This window comes from Rhincodon typus, chromosome 12, assembly GCF_021869965.1.
Source record: "Rhincodon typus isolate 14 chromosome 12, sRhiTyp1.1, whole genome shotgun sequence".
Taxonomy (NCBI): Eukaryota; Metazoa; Chordata; class Chondrichthyes; order Orectolobiformes; family Rhincodontidae; genus Rhincodon; species Rhincodon typus.
In genome coordinates, this window is record NC_063343.1 from 34,236,903 (window position 1) to 34,257,202 (window position 20,300).

Sequence of the window (20,300 nt, forward strand, 5' to 3'; positions counted from 1 at the left end):
CCTACCCTTCACCCAGCCCCACCCCTTCCCTTTATTTATTTCTGGGCTGGCCTCCCCCTCCCCAGTCCTGACGAAGGGTTTCAGTTCAAAACATTGACTTTCCTGCTCCTTGGATGCTGTCTGACTTGTTCTGCTTTTCCAGCTTCACATCTACTGACTCTGGCTTCCAGCATCTGCAGTCCTTACTGTCTCCAGGACCATATGGAGTGCCAGATGTAACAGAGCGTAACTAAAACTTAGACAAATAAAAACTGTATTCAGCTCTTGGCTTGCTATTAACCAGAGCCATCAACTTAGCACTCAGCCCGCCCCCAACTACATCTTTACCGACACTTACATTCCCAGTCCTGGACAAGCACACCTGCTCCCCCAAGCCCAACTGACCCAACCCTGCCAACCCAATGCATTTCCACAAACTGGTAGCACAGAAAAACCCTTCACCCACCCACCACTCACCTTGGTCATTGGGCAGAACATCCCTCTCACCTGTTGGCCCTGACACACACCACCTCCTCACACCCCTTCTCTGCTGGCTCCAACAACCACCTTGCAAGCTGAATCCTAACCAACACCAAGCACTTAATCATTTACCTGGATTCCCACTCATCTGGCAAACTGGAACCTGAGACACTTGTCACACCAGCACTTAAAGAACTGCAGTCCTAACCCCACACTTACCTTATGTACCTACCAAGGTTTGACCTCCCCCAGGTATCCTGCACTACAGAGTTGGTGTGCTGATTTCACATACACTGCACACTTTTAAAGTAACTGGGATAAGAATTCCTGGCTAGAAATGCAGAACTCCGTAATAATAGGAAACAAATAAGGGCAGAGCACTAATCTAACTGATTGCTACTCCTTGGAATATCCAGACTATTATATCAATATCAGTATCAGATTTAAACACTTTGCTAGCTGGTTTTCTATGACTGAAGATAACCATCCCTCTATAATAGGAGTACAAAACAAAAATTAATAACTAGCAAAAAGTCATTAATCATATCTTAAAAGTATTTTTTCAAGTGAAGAAAAATCACAACGCACTATGTAGCCACAGGTAAATGGGTGTGACTTTTGTTTAATTATAAATATATTTCAATAATCCAATTCATACATATGTTTAGGAATGGATATTATTCACTGAAATGAAGCTATAAATGCTTTAGTTATTCATAATATTTTAACCCTTTTCTCATTTTTGATCCGATGACAGCTGCCTAAAGAGAATTGCTTTAAATAAGAACACTTTCTACCAATAAACCCTATCAGTGTTTTACATTTTTTTTGTAGAAAACCGTAACTGCTTTTATAAGTCCTAATGAACCAAACTGTTATTCATTTTATTGCTTTTTCAAATACTTATTTAACAAAAGACTAAAGAAAAGCAGAAAGCACTGATAATTCAGTTCAGGGCGAAGTTACTAACCGTTCCATCTGAATGAACACTAGACTAGTTAAACACACTCGTGAACACAAAACATGTTGAGTCTTCAGAGTACTAATGTGTTACATTAATTATATTTATCAAACTTAAAATAATTTTGGATACATTTTCTTTTGTTAATGTCTAAATTATCCATAGCACAGAGTCAGTAGCACACATGCTTCATTTCAAAGGAAAATTTCATACAGATTCTATAATTCTATGAAAACTCTATTAAAAAAGTTTAGAAATTCTAATTTAGATGTTGAATTGTGATTACCTTGATGGCAAAGAAAACAAGCTCTTTCATGAATTCTAATAGATTCTCTCATTGCGTCAATAAATGAGTATTCAATAAAAATTAGGAAAAGAAATAAAAACTGGCTCTGCTTCAGTATGTATCACAGCAGTGAGACAAAAGATGTATTGGCATTACCAAAATGTAACCAAATATTAGAAATATCTTTGTTATTATATGCCAGAGAACAGTTGAATGACATCAATGGCAGAGAAGAGTATTTATCAGTTAATGGTGTTTCACGTACTCAACAAATGATGAGAAAGCCTTCTAAATTTTGAGCTCTGCACACAATACCATCCTGAAAAAAAATGGTAATGTTTGGGTTGTAATTGGTAAATGAATGTCCCCTTAGCTACAGAAATGAACATGAATATATAATAAAAGTTTGATTCATTATAACTAATTTACTATATTAAGAGATCCGTCATAACAATAAACACAAAATACAACTGCAGTCAATGTCAACCACAAAATTCTATTGAAATGTAATTGCATAGATTCCAGGCCAGACAGCAAAGTACCTTTAAAACTGTTACATGGCATCATGATATGTGATATGTGATGTTCCAATTTAAATGCTGATGCAATGGAGTCGGTGTAGTGTATTCTGTCAGTCAGTCAGTCATGAGCGTGTAACTACAGTGACATCAGTAAGTACAGAATTCAGATCATAAGTCTGAGATATCACAACAGTGTTGGAAAGAAATAAAACTTCAAGGCACCTGTCTCAACAGCACTCAGTCTTTGTAGCATATGTTACATAAGGTAACATATAGGGCTACGTTCAGGCCATGTTATACAGACAATGGTATCTGATCCAAAAAAAATGTTAGCTGTAACTTCACAAAATGAAGGCATTTTTATAACTTCTAAGTTATTACATGACATTAGTCCCAATGTTCTAATTTTGTAAAAAGAATACCGTGCATGATAAGAGAAGTTTTTAAACTTTAAATTAGTAATTAAATAACCAAATAACCTGTTTTACATTTACTAAATTCAGGGCAAAGGAAGAGGATATTGTGCTTGAGATGCCCTGTTTATGATGGGATGAATGAAAAATCAAATGAATGTAATTCTACTAAATTGAAGATTCGACTAATGCAGGAGATGATGCAGTTAAACATGTCAAACTTTTGGAATAGTTGTCAATGATGATAAGGAATAAAGCACTCTAGATGCAATGGCAGAGGAATTCATCTCTGATCTTGGATAGAATCCCTAGGTTTTGTGACGGGCCAACAGCCAGGCTGAAGATAATCAAACATGCAATTGTGGTAAAGATGAACATTGGTTTTAGAGGCAACAGCACATTTAAATATTTGGGGGAAAAGGGAGATGAGAGATTGAACAGTACTTTGCAAGACTGGGTGACTGAAGATGGATGATTAAAGGAGTAGTAATGCTGGTTTACAAAAGTGGTGCAATGCCTGAAGGAAAGGAACCATTTACAAGTCGTTAGCATAAGGCGATACAGGAAATTAGGAGATCAATAGTTTTGGAAATGGCATTGATTTACCTCTGAAAGGGGCATGAAGTCATAGAAGTGGAAAACTGGAAAAACAAACAAGACATCTAAATGAGTGGTCCTAATCTGGGGGCAAAACAATCTGCAGGCTAGTTATGCTTGTTATTGAAAATGAGGACGCTGTTGCTTAAGCAGATACACTTGCCAGTGGAGAGGAGGATGCTGAAGTTATCTCTGCTTTCCGGGGTAACTTTTAAGTATTGGATAGTTCTAGCAGAGTGAGACACAGCACTCGATGTGGTTCAGCCAAATCTAGCAATTGGTTATTAAATTTATTGTGAATCGAATATGTTCAAGTCTGTGCCCTGTGGTCCTGAAAGAGTGAAGATGGGGGACCATACCATATCTGAAATTCCCAGATCCATTAAATAATTTTCTGCTTCCCAATATTCAAACTTAAAATGAACAAAAAACTTCATTAGTTAAACATGGCAAATATTAGTGCTGAAGCCAATTTCTGATTATCTAGGTTTCCGCTGTTGAGATGAACATAATATTGAGATAATCTCAAGTTAGGAACCATTCCTTGGAAAATGTGCATCTCAATCATTATTTGAGAGGGATGAGTGAGAAAATAAAATGGTGAATCATAAATGAGTTAGCTCAATATCTGTTGTAAGACATTACTAAATACTACAATTAAGGCGAGGGTGACTGAACATTTTGAAACTTAGCAGCTAAATAGTGAGGGAGCATGGATTTGAAAAGAGAAGGCCATGCCTCACGAGTCTGATTACATTTTTCCTAGAGGTGACTAAAATAGATAACTTTATTTATGTGGACTTCCAAAAGGGATTTGATGAAGTCACTCATCAGAGACTCTTAACTAAAGCTGAAGCCTGTGGAATTGAAGGCAAGTTGTTGACCTGATTATAAAACTGGCTGAACAGTAGAAGACAGAGTTTAGAGATGATGGTGAGGTATTCTAATCAATGAGAGCTAATCAACAAGGATCTGTATTGGGGTCTCAATTATTTGATGCACTTATTAATGACTTAAATAATAGGATCTCATAGCACATATCCAAATTTTTGAAGGATATAAAGATAAAACAGCACTATAGGTGACGTGAATAAAATTAGTGATATTGATAAGTTAAGTGAATAGGCAAATTTGTGATGATTCAATTTGGATGTAAGTCACCGACTCTGGGTCTAAAAGAGGGTTCTTCCAAAATACTAGCGAGAAACAATGGAGATCCAAAGAGACTAGGGCTTCAGGTGTATTTATAATTAAAACAGGTTTAGAAAACAATCAGAAAGGCTTTGGATTGTTGACTTTTATGTTTTGTCGATACAGGGGTAGAGTTATGCTTCAGTTATACAAAACCCTAGTCAGTCTATGCCAGGAGTACTGAATAGCTTTTGCCATTACATCCTTGAAAGGATGTACAAGTCTTAAAAGGAGGCCAATGTGGATTTGCCAGAATAATAACAGAAATCCAAGGATACTTTAATGAGAACAGATTACACAAATTATTGTGTTCTCCCTGGAATTAAGAAGATTGAAAGACAACTTCTTTAAGATTTTCAAGGTATTAAGGGGAACAAATAGGGTAAATAGAGAGCTCTCAAGAAATGGAAGGTGTATTCTTAAAAGTGGAGGGAGGACATTGCAGGAACTAAATTAGGGAAAATCTCTCTACACAGCGTGGCAGAAATTTGGAACTCTCTTTTGCAAATGACATCTGATGATTGATCAATTGCAAATTTTAGATTTTTCATTATTCAAACATGTTAGAAATATCATGCAGTTGTGGGTTTATGTGGTTATCTTGTAGATCAAATATGATCTTATTGAATGATCAACACACTCTGAACTGAGGAGAAGTCACAGATCTGGAACATTGGACTGGACATTACATTTGGACCTGGAGAGGCTTACTAGGCCAATTCAGAGGGCAGTTAAGAGTCAACCACAATCATGTAGACATGAAGGGACACATAGGCTTCCATCAGATGGAAGGTTTTCTTCCCTAAAGGACATTAGTAAGTTACAACAATGGATCATAGTTTCATGGTCGCTATTACTGATACTAGAGTCTGGATTTTCCACTGGCCAGACTGACATCATTTCAGTATAGCTGGGAGTTGTGCATGGGGACCCTGCAGAATTCCCATTGTAACAAACTCTGAGGGAATAACCTAGGAAATTGAATATTTTGCAGGACAGATTCCTTATGTCTGAAGCCCTCCAGAAGACTCCATTTAAATTGGAGAATTCAGAGGATTCTGATGTAATTATGTAGACAGTTACTCAGGAAATGTTAGACTAATACATATATAGCCCAACTCCTGAGTAACTATTTGATTGTCCCCATACTACATCACACACACACCCCCAACTACAACCCCAGAGCACCTTCACTTCCAGGCCCTGACTGACAGCCCCCGAGACCTGACCCACTTTACCAGCTATGGACCTGACACCCCTTCACCCTCTCAAGACCTAACAATTACTTCACCCTTTAGGACAGAAACACCCTGTCTCCTGCTCTGGAGCTGAACTACCTCTGCCTCCCCAGGGACTGTGCCTCCCCTGTCTCCCGCAGTGGACCCAATCTGCCTCCACCTTCCTGTGGACCTGGCAGCTCCTCTGACCTCCTTCCACTTTGCCTGCTCCAGACCTGGCATGCCTCCACCTCCCTCTGGATCCTGAAATCCTGCACCCGCTCTGACCATGATCTGCCTCCACCACAAATCCCATGAGATTTTGCCTTTCCTTCTCTTGCCACAGTAAGGGCACCCAAATTCTCTCACCCCCGCCAGATCCGATTTCTCTCCCCCAACCCAACTCACCCTAAATACTGCATCACTTACCTAGTCCCCTTGGTACCTTGCAACCTGGCACCCTACCCAGCAAGTGCCATACTTACCTGGTGCCAGGTACACTACCATCACATCTATCTGATGTGTTTATGGTTTGACAGCAGCTATCAAAGTAGCTGTCAAGATCTTTATATTTCAGAATACAGAACCTGGCTGCGGTGAAAAAGAAGTGGATTTTTTTTCTACAAGGTGAAAGAAGTATCAGCATGAAAGTATACTTCGACATTTCTAAAGGAGCCCTGTGTGGAATCACCTCTCAGAAACGCGGAGCCCTCTCCTTTTATGAAAAATGGACAGAGTGGCAATTCATGTGAGATTGCTACTCATTGAAAAATCCACCACTACCCTTCATTCCAAATCACTATAATGAATTTTAAATTCCACTAGCTGCCATGGTGAGAATGTCCCCAGAAAGTTTGTCCGGCCACTGGATTATTAGTCCAGTGACATTACCACAGCGTTGCCATCTCCTTATTGTTAGGAGTGTACCTTCATACCATTCGTTGCATTTCTTTGAGATGCAATCCCAGCAGTGGCTTCGCTCTTCTACTTTCAGGATCCCCACAATAATGACTTAATTGAGTTAATGCCCCCATCCCAGGTTGCTCACCATCCTGACTTGGAAATGTATCGTTGTTCCTTCACTGTTGCTGGGTCAAAATCATTGAGTTTCTTCCCTAACGGCTTTGTGGGTCTGCGTAAGCACATGGACAGCACCAGTTCTAGATTGCAGATCATCACCACCTTCTCAAGGGCAACTAAGGACAGGCAATAAATGCTGGCCCGGCCTGTGGGGCCCAGATCCAATGAGTGAACTTAAAAAAAAACTCTCTATTCTAGCATCTGTAGTATCTTGCCGTCAACTAATTCAAGCTTATTTATTTGCATGTGCTTTCATCAAATCTTTTATATTAGTTACATTTCTCGTGATGAGTGATTTCGTGAACAGCTACTGGATCGGTTTCTAAAAATGACATATCTTGCTCAAAGGCAATGTGGAGGTGGCCAGGGTAAGTAATTATTGGGGGTAACCATTAATTATTTATTTAATGCTAGTTGCTGTATGTTATGATTGTCATATTTTCTGAGATGGTCAAGTTTTAAACCGTAAGGTAGAACAGAATGCTCTGGAATGGGTGTACGGTCTGAAGACCTTTCAGCTCTGTGTGTCATTAAACTCTGGTAGCCATAGGACACGTGACCCCTCTATAGGGGTCACAGTACAGCTAACTACACCATATGATACTGCACAAAGGAGTGAAATGCTGGCACAAAAATGCAATTATGCTTAATTGTTTAAACTTGTATACCATGATTGTCAGCTTTCAGAATTCACTGTAATATCAGATCCTCTTTTATATCTGAGGGGAAATGAACTCTGCAATTGCGCTGTAGTGTGTGAAGCAATTTCCTCCTGGTACCCTGCTTAAACTGGAACATGCTGACATTAATGCACACCAGAAATCAATGGAAAACAACAAATATTTACTCTGCAGTTTGAAATTGCTCATGAGGCTGATTTCAATAAAGTATCAACTGTTACTATGATCCACAGCAGGTCAGCATCCACATCTTGCAAAACATGTGAAACTGAAATCAACCGATTGCAATTTTTTCATAACATAAATCTCAGGGTGGACAATAATATTGGTGTTGTCCACATATCAAAGCAGATAGCAGAGACACCTTGAAAGATTTTGGATTTCACAGGCTAAATGTAGTTTTGGTTACCTCAAATTTCAATCCTTGGTAATAAACATCCATTTGAACAATAAAATGTGTAAAAATGTGAAAATAACTACAATACCAAGCATTTTATTATTCTGCAGTTGCTTTCCTTGCTTTTTACACTCAAATTGTAATTAAGTAATAATCCTTAATTAGATTATAGCATTTAAATTTATTTGGCAAGTTAAAACCCATCGTCCTTTATATGTCAAGTGTCATGATTGTTTATTTAAAATTGAAATAATATCTAGAATAATAATGTGCATTGTGAAATAGAATAATGATGGGTGGAGTTTCTGTGGCATGCTGCATAACTGTAATATATTTATTTCCCGATATGTTGGAAGCATCATCCTTTCATGTCAGTAAATTACACAATTTAGCATAATGATAGTCAGGGCCTACAAGATCAATATTTTGATGAGTCTGACAAATCTGCATATCCTTACCTAGATCTTTTTATAAACATTTATCCCTTGTTTTAGTGACAAGATGGCCAGTCACATTACACAGTTTGAGATCCCAAAATTGTGAGAAAATTGACATCAAGATGTTTCTACTAGTGGGCAAATCCCAAATTAGGGGTCATAGTTACATCATTTAAAAACTGACATACAAAAAAATTTCTTCTCTCAGAGTTGTGAACATCTGGAATTATCTGCCACAGAGAGTTGCAGAGGCTAGATCAATGAAAGTATATAAAGAGAAAGTAGATAGATTTTTGAAATATCATTTTGAGGGATATGAAGAGCAATGTCCCTTCTCTGCCTCACAGCCGCTCCAAGAAGGCATTGCCTTCTTGTTTAGGAAGTTGCTGCTGCACACAGACATTGGAGGTCCATGCAACAAAAAAAATTACAGGGATTATTGACGAAGAGTTAACATGAAAGGGAAGTGGAGACCTGTATTTCAGCCATGACCTGATTGAATGGCATGGCAATTTTGAGGGGCTGAATGTTCATCGGATTCATTTGCAAAAGCAACATATGGTGTGACACAATGAGAACTAATAAACAGTGCTCATTTTAATAGACTCTGTTTTTTAACCAGTAGAGTTTGGGTAAGTGCATGTTTTGAGAGATGAAGAAACATGTTTATTATGTTCAGTTGCTAAACACTGGAATACATTTTTAGCTGGGCTAAAGCTGGGTAAGGCGTTTCACCACTGGCATCTTGTAAAATGACAAGTGCTGTAGCCTGCTCACCAATTTCAGCTCATTTTTCTCATCTTTTGGAGAGTGTTTCTCAATCTGGGGTACACTGCTCAGATACTGGTTGCGCTGTCCACTCCTCACTCAAGTGGCTATTTTTGACTTGCAATACTACGGGACTGAGGGGTCATTAAAGTGTTTCACAATAAGGTTTCAAAGTCAAGCTGGGCACTATTCATCCAACACTTGAACTCGCACACGCGCATGACTGGGTAACAATAAAGAACAGATCTTTTGTCATCTCAACCAAGGATCAGAAGGGTAACTGTCGTCTCCTCACCACCATTTAGTTAATGAAATATAAATCAGCTTCAAACAGAATATTCCTAGCTTATACTGGCTTAGGCCCAAGCAACACAGTGCATTCAGTTACTGAGCTATCAGGAAAGCCTTAAGGTACTTACTGTTTCCAACAGATTCATACTCAGTCATCAGAAATATAGAACATAGAACATAGAACATTACAGCGCAGTACAGGCCCTTCGGCCCTCGATGTTGCACCGACCTGTGAAACCAATCTGAAGCCTATCTAACCTACACTATTCCATTATCATCCATATGTTTATCCAATGACCATTCAAATGCCCTTAAAGTTGGCGAGTCTACTACTTTTGCAGGCAGGGCATTCCACGCCCTTACTACTCTCTGAGTAAAGAACCTACCTCTGACATCTGTCCCATATCTATCACCCTTCAATTTGAAGCTATGTCCCCTTGTGCTAGCCATCACCATCCGAGGAAAAAGGCTCCCACTGTCCACCCTATCTAATCCTCTGACCATCTTGTATGTCTCTATTAAGTCACCTCTTAACCTTCTTCTAACGAAAACAGCCTCAAGTCCCTCAGCCTTTTCTCATAAGACCTTCCCTCCATACCAGGCAACATCCTGGTAAATCTCCTCTGCACCCTTTCCAATGCTTCCACATCCTTCCTATAATGCGGTGACCAGAACTGTACGCACCAAGTGCGGCCGCACCAGAGTTTTGTACAGCTGCACCATGACCTCATGGCTCTGAAACTCAAACCCTCTACCAAGAAAACCTAACACACCGTACGCCTTCATAACAACGCTATCAACCTGGGTGGCAACTTTCAGTGATCTATGCACATGGACACCGAGATCTCTCTGCTCATCCACACTACCAAGAATCTTACCATTAGCCCAGTACTCTGTATTCCTGTTACTCCTTCCAAAGTGAATCACCTCACACTTTTCCGCATTAAACTCCATTTGCCACCTCTCAGCCCAGCTCTGCAGCTTATCTATGTCCCTCTGTAACCTGCAACATCCTTCCGCACTATCCACAACTCCACCGACTTTGGTGTCATCCGCAAATTTACTAACCCATCCTTCTACGCCCTCATCCAGGTCATTTATAAAAATGACAAACGGCAGTGGCCCCAAAACAGATCCTTGAGGTACACCACTAGTAACTGAACTCCAGGATGAACATTTCCCATCAACCACCACCCTCTGTCTTCTTACAGTTAGCCAATTTCTGATCCAAACCGCTAAATCACCCTCAATCCCATGCCTCCGTATTTTCTGCAATAGCCTACCGTGGGGATCCTTATCAAACGCTTTACTGAAATCCATATACACCACATCAACCGCTTTACCCTCATCCACCTGTTTGGTCACCTTCTCAAAGAACTCAATAAGGTTTGTGAGGCATGACCTACCCTTCACAAAACCGTGTTGACTATCCCTAATCAAATTATTCCTTTCTAGATGATTATAAATCCTATCTCTTATAATCCTTTCCAACACTTTACCCACAACCGAAGTAAGGCTCACTGGTCTATAATTACCAGGGTTGTTTCTACTCCCCTTCTTGAACAAGGGGACAACATTTGCTAGTCTCCAGTCTTCTGGCACTATTCCTGTAGACAATGATGACATAAAGATCAAAGTCAAAGGCTCTGCAATCTCCTCTCTAGCTTCCCAGAGAATCCTAGGATAAATCGCATCTGGCCCAGGGGACTTATCTATAGAGCATGATTACTTTAAAATTAAATATAATATAAACAATGAAGTTACTGAAATAAATATTCCTTTGGACTTTTACTCTAAATTGTAAAATGGAAACAAGCTTCAGTAAACTTTTACAAATCTATTTGAAGGCTCATATCCTGTATATGATTTTACTTTGAATGAAATAATCTAGCATATCCTTCCAGGTTCAGATGTTAAAATTGGAATAAATAGTAGCCATTGTTTGGGTGCCAAGGGTATTCCTTGGGAAACATAAGGGAATCTGATGCCCACTCATGCACTTTCACAATAAAATATGCCAAATACAATCTTGGTATGGCCACAAGCATGCATGCAGTTACATCTTCTGGAAATGTGCATGTGAGGCACATCAGGATGTCATTAATAATATCATTTGATGAGTATATTAATCGTCCAGCCACCGCCCTCTCCTTACATTACTTAGCTGAATGCGTCCCAAACAGCAAGGAGAATGGGGCATTGCCAATCAGAGTCAACTTATCTCTTCTCCTGTAGAATAAATAGTTGTAATCTTTTGAAACTTGGCAGTCTTACATTTGACCTGATGAAAGCAAGATGACAAGCTTCAGTGACATGAGTCTATTCAGCTGATAATTAGTATGATAATTGGCCAGACTACACTTCGACCATAGACTATAGGAACAGAATTAGGCTATTCAGTCTACCATGTTTGCTCTACCATTTGATTTTGGCTGATATGTTTCTCAATCCCATTTTCCTGCCTTTTCCTGTATTCCTTGATCCCCTTACTAATCAAGAACCTAAGTATCTCTGTCTTAAAAATTTGCTTGTACGTTCACTCTTTAACTTTTACTAAATAAAATTTATGATTTACTAATCACTGCAGGATATTGTTACAGCAAGCAGGCAGAAACTTGTATTGTATTTGTAGTAATTTGAAAATACTGTCTCACAACTCTTAATTTGTTTTATTTTCTTCCTTGTGTAACTCTTCACATCATACACCTACGCTAGCTAAACCAAGAGCTGCTGGCTAGTTCTTGACCTTCAACTAACACGATTTAAAGACTATGCAACCACCAGGTTCACAGAAGGAGCTTGGCTGGCACTTGGAATCTTCCTACATTATGTTGGGACGAGCATCTTGTCTGTACTCACTGCCATCCAGCAGTTTTATTGAATTATGTGGATTACAAATTCCCTGCACAAAGTATTATTGATACTAAACCAAATCCAGCCAATGACAAAACATGCTGGAGTTTCAATGCAACACCTATTTAATTCTTAATGCCATATAACACAACCTTTTCAAACTGGTGAGTCAAAAAATAACAGACTAATCACTTACTGGCTCAATATTCATTTCTTAGATTTCTAATGCCGAAGATACTGATACTGAACACAGAAAATTAATGTGATCATCCATTTAGTTTTCAATTGAGAGGAATAAATGTCATTTAAAGAAAGTATCATAGTTAAAATTTGGTCAGAGGAGCAATGACTGAAGTCAGGACTGTAAAGTGCCCTTTAAATATCTCAGTACAGAGAAAGCAGTTGCACCAATAGTTAATAGAATGAGTTCCACCCTGAAGTAGTAGTGATTATAAATTGTAAGCAGGTCATTAAACTTGGGAGATATCAATCATTGCACCAGTCATACTTCCAGTCCCAGGTGACTGTGACTAAATTGATGGTCCTGGTCTACAGTTCATTTCTAAGATCTAAAGGCACCCCATTTCTGACTTAAACTCTGAAAATAAATTACTAGTAGTTTATTGTGCCAACAGCTTTCACTAATAGAACATTTCTCTTTCAAAAGAATCAACCACTATCCAACCCAAAATAATTGGGGTCTTATAGATACTTAAATTCTAGTCACATGAGAGCAGCTAACCACACAGTGCAGTAATGTACTAACATGCAGTATCATAGAATAACAAAACAGGAGCTTGTTCCTCATACCGGGAATTCCTAATTTCTGCATGACCATTGCAAAAGACATAGCAGTGTACAATGTTCTTGCATAAAGCAGGAAACAGTTTTTAAGTTGTCTAGAATTTGCAAGTTAGTTGCAATACTTCATGATTTGTGTAACTGTTATTGGCAATCAATACATCAAAAAAAACCACACATATTTACCTCCTAGGTTTAATTCTACTTATCATATAAAAAATAACTGTGGACATTTTGATGTTCAAAAATTTAAAAAAAAATAGCTATTTCCTCTCAGCAGAAGACAATCTGTAGTAGAAGTGTTTAAAACAGCTGGATAAGAACTGCCAGAGAATAACAGAAGGTTCTTGTCATCAGGGTATAATTGACTTAGTCACAGTAAAGGATTATGAAGGATGGACTGCAAAGCACACCAACCGCTTTGTAAGGTCTGTTTGCCTCCAGAGAGCACTCCACTGGGCAGCATACCGGTTGGAGTCAGGCCCTTTAAAGTTAAAACACTCTCACTCTCCTCTCTGAAAAAGAAACAAAATAATTGTGATTTTTCATTGTTATTCATCAATATGCTGGTTTTTTTTATTTCAAGCCTATTTATATTATAAATTTGAAGTGTAAAATTAAATACAGTGACAGCAGAGATTAAAAAGTAATGCCCACTCATGGAGCTGGATTGTACGGTCATAAGTCACCTGAGCTCCTCATCCACACTGTCACGACACAAAAACAAAACAGGACATGAAAAAGACAGGTCAGCACACAGTGCTACGAGCCTCTTATATCAGAAAGGTTAGTGGACCTCATGGTCTACTTTGAAATTACTAACTACTGAGCTTATTAATGATCCAATCACAGCAATTTTGCACAGCATTTTTAATATGTTGGATATGGAAAAAATTGGGAGTATTTTACAATAACTAAGAAAAGGTGGAGCAACAGTGGGGAAACAAAAAAATCCTGCCACTGGGAACATATTTGAAAGTAACAATATATTCTGCTGGTGAAATGGAAGCTAATTTGAGATTCTTTTTTAAAGAAAACATTTTGCAGCTTGCCAGCGGAAATAACGGAAGAGTGAACAAGGTGCTTTTGAATTTGTAGTCTTGACTGATGTCCTGTCATAAAGGTATAAGCCTGTTTTTGCATGACACAAGAATGTAACACAAGCAGACCAGAACTGGGAACAAGAGTAGGCCATTCAGCCCCTGGAGCCTGGTCTGCCAATTACTAACATCATGGCTGATTTCATTGAGGTCTCAACTCTATCTATCTCTACCTATCTCTCCAAGCCCACCTTCTCCAGATTACACTTGTTTGTTGATCAACAATCTAACTCAGCACTGAATATTTTCAATGATCAACCTCTACTGCTCTCTGCAAAAAAAAATCCACAGATGAAAGAGCACTTGAGAAAAGGAAAGATTCTCCTCCTTCCAGTCTTAAATAGGGGATTTCCAAATATTTAATTTGTGCCCCTTAGCTATAGGGATCCACACAAGGGATATACAAACCTATAAAATGTGCACATTCGCTCAGCATTCGCCCTGTCAATTCCCCTCACAATCTTATATGTTTCAATAAGATCACCCTTCTTTCTTCTGAGCTCCAAATGCAGAAACGTCCCTCATAAGATAATCCTCTCATCCCATAAATCAGTTGAACAAACTGCTGAGCTGCTTCTGATGCAATTTTGTAATTTTTTAAATGAGGAGATCAAAACTGCACACAGCATTCCAGATGTAAAAGCACTAAGACACTATACAGCTACAGCAACACTTTTCTACTTCTTTACTCAATTCCTCTTACAATGAGTTAGCTCAGTTGGCTGGACAGCTGTTTTGTCCACGCTAACTGCATGGGTTCAATTTCCACATCACCTGAGGTTACCGTGAAATGACTCTTCTTCTCCAAACTCTCTGTTCACCTAAAGCGTGGTGACGCTGAGGTTAAACCACCACTAGTCATCTCTCCCTAATGAAAGACTTCACCTTTATCATGGAGACAGCTGCATACTAAAAAGTATAGCAGCCTTCAAACAGAAGCAGTTTTTATTGCTGGGATTTCCACTGGTGCTTGTTGCTTTACTATTTCTTGACGTAAGCCTGACAGCCATCAGTATAACATTATTTCTGCTTGACTTTCCACAAACCTTTCATTGTCAAATTTGATCACCTGTAAGTTTGCTATTTATTGACAGCTCCAAGTTGTTTTTAGGAGATTAGTTGCCTTTGATTTGGAGCTATGAATACAAACATTTGTTTTCAGAAGAAAGTGAGTATTTGTGGAGATTTTAATGTACTGAATGGGCTTTCACAAACAAGAGATTTATATGCAGTGACATCTGAACTAAATACTTTGGACTTTGTTTTATTTTATTTCAGCATGGTTTTTCAGGTCTGCCCATGGTGGATACTGGATGAGCTAACAAAGTGGTTCTGTACTAACTTGGCACAGGGCTACAAAAGGCCATGGGAGTGGTTAGGTGGCATACATTTGTACAGAGGGTAGGTGAGGGCGCTGGGGGACACAAAGAGTATGGAGGACCATGGATAGTTGGCGTGGAAGCATAGGTTGGCATGCAGGGAGTGAGGGACTACAGGGGTGGGGGGTCATTGGGCAGAGGGGCAGTAAATTGCCAATTTTCGAGCATGGAAAGTGTGTTAGAAGATGAAATGATGGGAGGTGTAATGGCTAGAGAGCCATTTTTGTTTTGTTGATTTTATTGAAACAGGAATGAAGCAGAAAGCCAGGGTGGGACATTTAATTAGCCCAGCCACACCACGTACAGCTCCTTCTGCACTGTTTTGGGATATAGCAGACCTAACTCCAGTCAGCATCTGTCAGCTTGCCAAACCATCCCCACCCCAATCACCAGCACCACCACCCGATCTAATTGAAAATCCATTCAGTCAGTGTACTAACCCCAGGGGTAGGTGATGGCCTAGTGGTATAATCCCTGGACTGTTAATCCAGATAACATCCTGAGGACCTGGGTTTGAATTCCACCATCTGCTGTGGTGGGATTTGAATTTAATAAATATCTGGGATTAATAATCTAATGACAACTATGAGTCGATTGTTGAAAAAACTCATCTGGTTCACTAATGTCCTTTATGGAAGGAAACTGCCACCTTTGTCTGGACTACACATGACTCCAGACCTGCAGTAATGTGCTTGACTCTTAGTTGCCCTCTGGGCAATTAGGGACGGGCAATATATGCTGCCTCGCCAGCGATGCCCTCATCCTGTCGATGAATTTTTAAAAATGTTAGGTTTGCTAAGTCAGAAATTTTCCCGACTCTATTCCCAAATTTGAGGGTGGGGAGGCAATGGCTATTGGTATTATCGCTAGACTGTTAATCCAGAGACCAAGATAACATAATGGTTTCAAATCCCGCCACGGCAGATGGTGGTATTTGAATTCAATAAAATATCTGGAATTAAGAATCTAATGATGACCATGAATCCATTGTCGATTGTCGGAAAAACCCACCTGGCTCACTAATTCCTTTAGGGAAGGAAACTGGCCTACATGTGACCCCAGACCCACAGCAATGTGGTTGACTCTGAACTGCCCTTCGGGCAATTAGGGATGGACAATAAATGCTGCCTGGCCAGTGATGTCTTCATCCCGTTAATGAATATAAAAGCAAAAATTTGGTCTATATGTTTTCTTAACTCTATTTATTTATCTACTTATCTTTGTTTCAACAGCAAACCAAGCTGCCATAAATTTGAGATAACAAGGTGTCGAGCTGGATGAACACAGCAGGCCAAGCAGCTTCAGAGGAGCAGGAAAGCTGACATTTCTGGCCTAGACCCTTCTTGGCCTGCTGTGTTCATCCAGCTCTACACCTTGTTATCTCAGATTCTCCAGCATCTGCAGTTCCTACTATCTCTGCCACAAATTTGGTTGCTTCATTTGAGTCATTGGTATGGATTGTAAATAAATGAAGCCCATGAACTGATTATGTGGCACTTCCATATTCTAGGCTTGCTAACCCAAAAATGACGCATTATCTCCATCCTCTGCTTCCTGTTGGCTAACTAATCCTATATCTATGTTGATATGTCATCCCTTATATCATGAGTTCCTTTTTTTTGTGAAGTAACATTTGATGTATTACCTTGCCAAATGCATTTGTAAACCTACATACACCATATGTAAATGTTCCCCTTTATTCACATTGTTACCTCCTCAAAGATCTCTAATAAATTAGTCAAGCTCAATTTCCCTTTCACAAAGCTATGTTGATTTTGCCTGATCACATGAATTTCTAACTATCCTGCTGTAGCTTCTTTAATAATGGATTTTAGCATTTTCATTGGGGCAGATGTTTGGCTAACTGGCTGACAGAAAGCAGGAAAATGTGTCCCTCCTTTCTTGAATAGCTATTTTTGTGATTTGTTAATTGGCTGGGTCCTTTCCTGAATTGAGGAAGCTTTGGTGTATTGCAATGAGTCCCTCTGCTATTACTGCAACTCCTTAAATTTTAAGATCCTAGGATTCAGCCAATGAGATCCAGGAGAACTGTCAGCTTTCAGTCCTAATCATTTTCTCGATGCCCTTTCCCTAGTGAATACAATTGTTTTATGTACCGCCCCCCTTCCTTTCACTTCTTGATTTTAACGTATTTTTGAGATTTGTTTGTGCCTTCGACAGTGAAGACAGATATAAAATACCTGTTCAATAATTCTACCATTTCTTCATTGCCCTCTATTAATTCCCTGGTCTCATTCTTTAGGGGACCAACACTTACTTTAGCTACAGAGATAATAGGAACTGCCATTGCTGGGGAATCTGAGATAACAAGGTGTAGAGCTGGATGAACACAGCAGGCCATGCAGCATCAGAGGAGCAGGAAAGCTGTCGTTTCGGATCTAGACCCTTCTTCAGAAAACTTACTTTAGCTACATTTTTTTCCTTTTAAATTCTTATAAAAACTCTTACGATCTGCTTTTATATTTCTAGCTAGCTTGCTCTCATACTCTGATTTCTCCTTTTTTAAGTCATTCGTTGTTTGTTTCTAAAAAGCTATCCAGTCTTTTGACCTACCTCTAATCTGTACAGTATTATATATTTTTTCTTTTAATTTGATACTAACCTTAACTTACTTATTTAGCTATTCACGGCACATTCTTCTCATATAATCTTTTATTTCTTAAAGGAGTACAATTTTGCCATGAAATGGCTCTTTAGATATCTGCCATTCTTCTCTATCTCCAATCTCTTAACCTGTTTACCCAGCTATTTCAGCCAAATCTGTTCTCACACCTTGCAATTGTCTTTGTTTAAATTTAACATAAGCTTTAGACTCACACTTCTCACCCTCAAACTGAATTTGAAATTTAAAATGTCAGAATCAGTTTTGCCTAGAGGCTTCTTCACTATGAGATCATAAACACATTTTGTTTCATTGCATAATAGCAGGTCTAAAATTGTCTCGTCTCTGGTTGGCGTTAGAATGTACTGCTCTTATAAACTTGTCCTAAATAAACACTATGAATTCATCTTCCAGGCTACCTTGATCAGTCTATTTGGTCAAATCTATATGAAGATTAAAACCACCCATGATTATTACAGTGCCTTTCCCATAAATCTCCATATTTTTTTCCTGTATATGCTGTCCTTCAGTAAATGTACTGTAAGGTGGCCTACAAATTACTCCAATTTATGACTTTCCACCTCTATCCAAACTGATCCACATGCTGATCTTCTGAACTAAGATCATCTCTTACTGCTGGACTGATGTTTTTATTAAATAACAGAGCCACTCCATTGAAGTTCCCACCTAAATAGCTAACATTGAAACTCACCCTCATCTTATTGTTCGTGTACACCTATGCTTCATAGTCATCCTTGACAAACGTTTTCCCACCCTTTTCTACATACAACAATTTCTCACACTCATAACACTTTGCTTTCACTTCTTTCAGAAGAGAACACAGAATTCCAGAGAGTTGGAGAAGTGGGGTTTTCATTAGCGCGGTAACCACCCGGACAGCCAGAGTGAAAGAGGTCTGACTCCAGGCAGTGACAAATGTCAGTACAAGTTTCTTGAAAGCCTGGCTTATGAGACACTATGGTGCCCAGCCACACCAAGAAAACTGATCCCCAGCATTTAGGTTGTGTCCTTAGGATATTTTCTCCTTTGTATCCATCTGATCATTGTATCCATCCTCTTTGTCCTGTGGAGAAGCGTGGGCCGAGCAAACGGAGGCTGATGTAACTGCTGGCATTTCGCCTGTTGTTACTCCTCTTTCACTTACTAAAGGTATGTATTAAACAGCTGCAAAACTGTTCACTTCCTGCAGTGAGGGCCAGCAGTAAAGAGGTGCAAATCAAAGTGAGTAAATTACAATGACTTCTGGAAAATTTGGAAATAGTAGGAACTGCCGATGCTGGAGAATCTGAGATAACAAGGTGCAAAGCCCTATTCCCAATTCCTTCGCCTCCGCTGCATCTGCTCCCGAGATGAGGCATTCCACTCCTGGATATCCCAGATGTCCTTGTTTTTCAAGGACCACAACTTCCCCTCCACGGTGGTCAAGAACGCCCTCAACCGCGTCTCTTGCGTTTCCCGCAACTCATCCCTCACATCCCCTCCCCGCAATAACAACCAAAACAGAATCCCCCTCATCCTCACGTACGACCCCACCAACCTCCAGATCCAACACATCATCCTGCGGCACTTCCGCCACCTGCAATCTGACCCCACTACCAAAGACATTTTTCCCTCCCCACCCTTATCTGCCTTCTGGAGGGATCACTCTCTCCGTGACTCCCTTGTCCGCTCCACACTCCCCACCACCCCTGGCACTTTTCCCTGCAACCGCAGGAAGTGCTACACCTGCCCCCACACCTCCCCCCTCACCCCCATCCCAGACCCCAAGAAAACCTTCCACATCAAACAGATGTTCACCAGCACATCTGCTAGTGTGGTATACTGCATCCGCTGTTCCCAATGTGGCCTCCTTTACATCGGGGAAACCAAGCGGAGGCTTGGAGACTGCTTTGTGGAACACCTACGCTCGGTTCACAACAAACGACTGCACCTCCCAGTCACAAACCACTTCAACTCCCCCTCCCACTCCTTGGACGACATGTCCATCCTGGGCCTCCTCCAGTGCCACAACGATGCCACCCAAAGGTTGCAGGAACAGCACCTCATATTCCGCTTGGGAGCCCTGCAGCCCAATGGTAACAATGTGGACTTCACAAGCTTCAAAATCTCCCCACCCCCGACCGCATCCCAAAACCAGCCCAGCTTGTCCCCGTCTCTCTAACCTGTCCGTCCTTTCTCCCACCTATCCACTCCTCCCACCTCAACCCCCACCCCCACCTCCTACC

General features: G+C 40.0%; 1 protein-coding gene across 1 annotated transcript in view; it reads right to left on the minus strand.

The window, feature by feature from the left end:
* The window catches only part of LOC109917904 (protein phosphatase 3 catalytic subunit alpha-like), a 342,103-nt gene that overhangs the window by 18,265 nt on the left and 303,538 nt on the right, over positions 1-20,300 (minus strand). Inside the window, exon 11 of the mRNA XM_048603968.1 lies at positions 13,370-13,467. Within this exon, the coding sequence (XP_048459925.1) occupies positions 13,370-13,467 (98 nt within the window). The remainder of the gene's footprint in view (positions 1-13,369; positions 13,468-20,300) is intronic.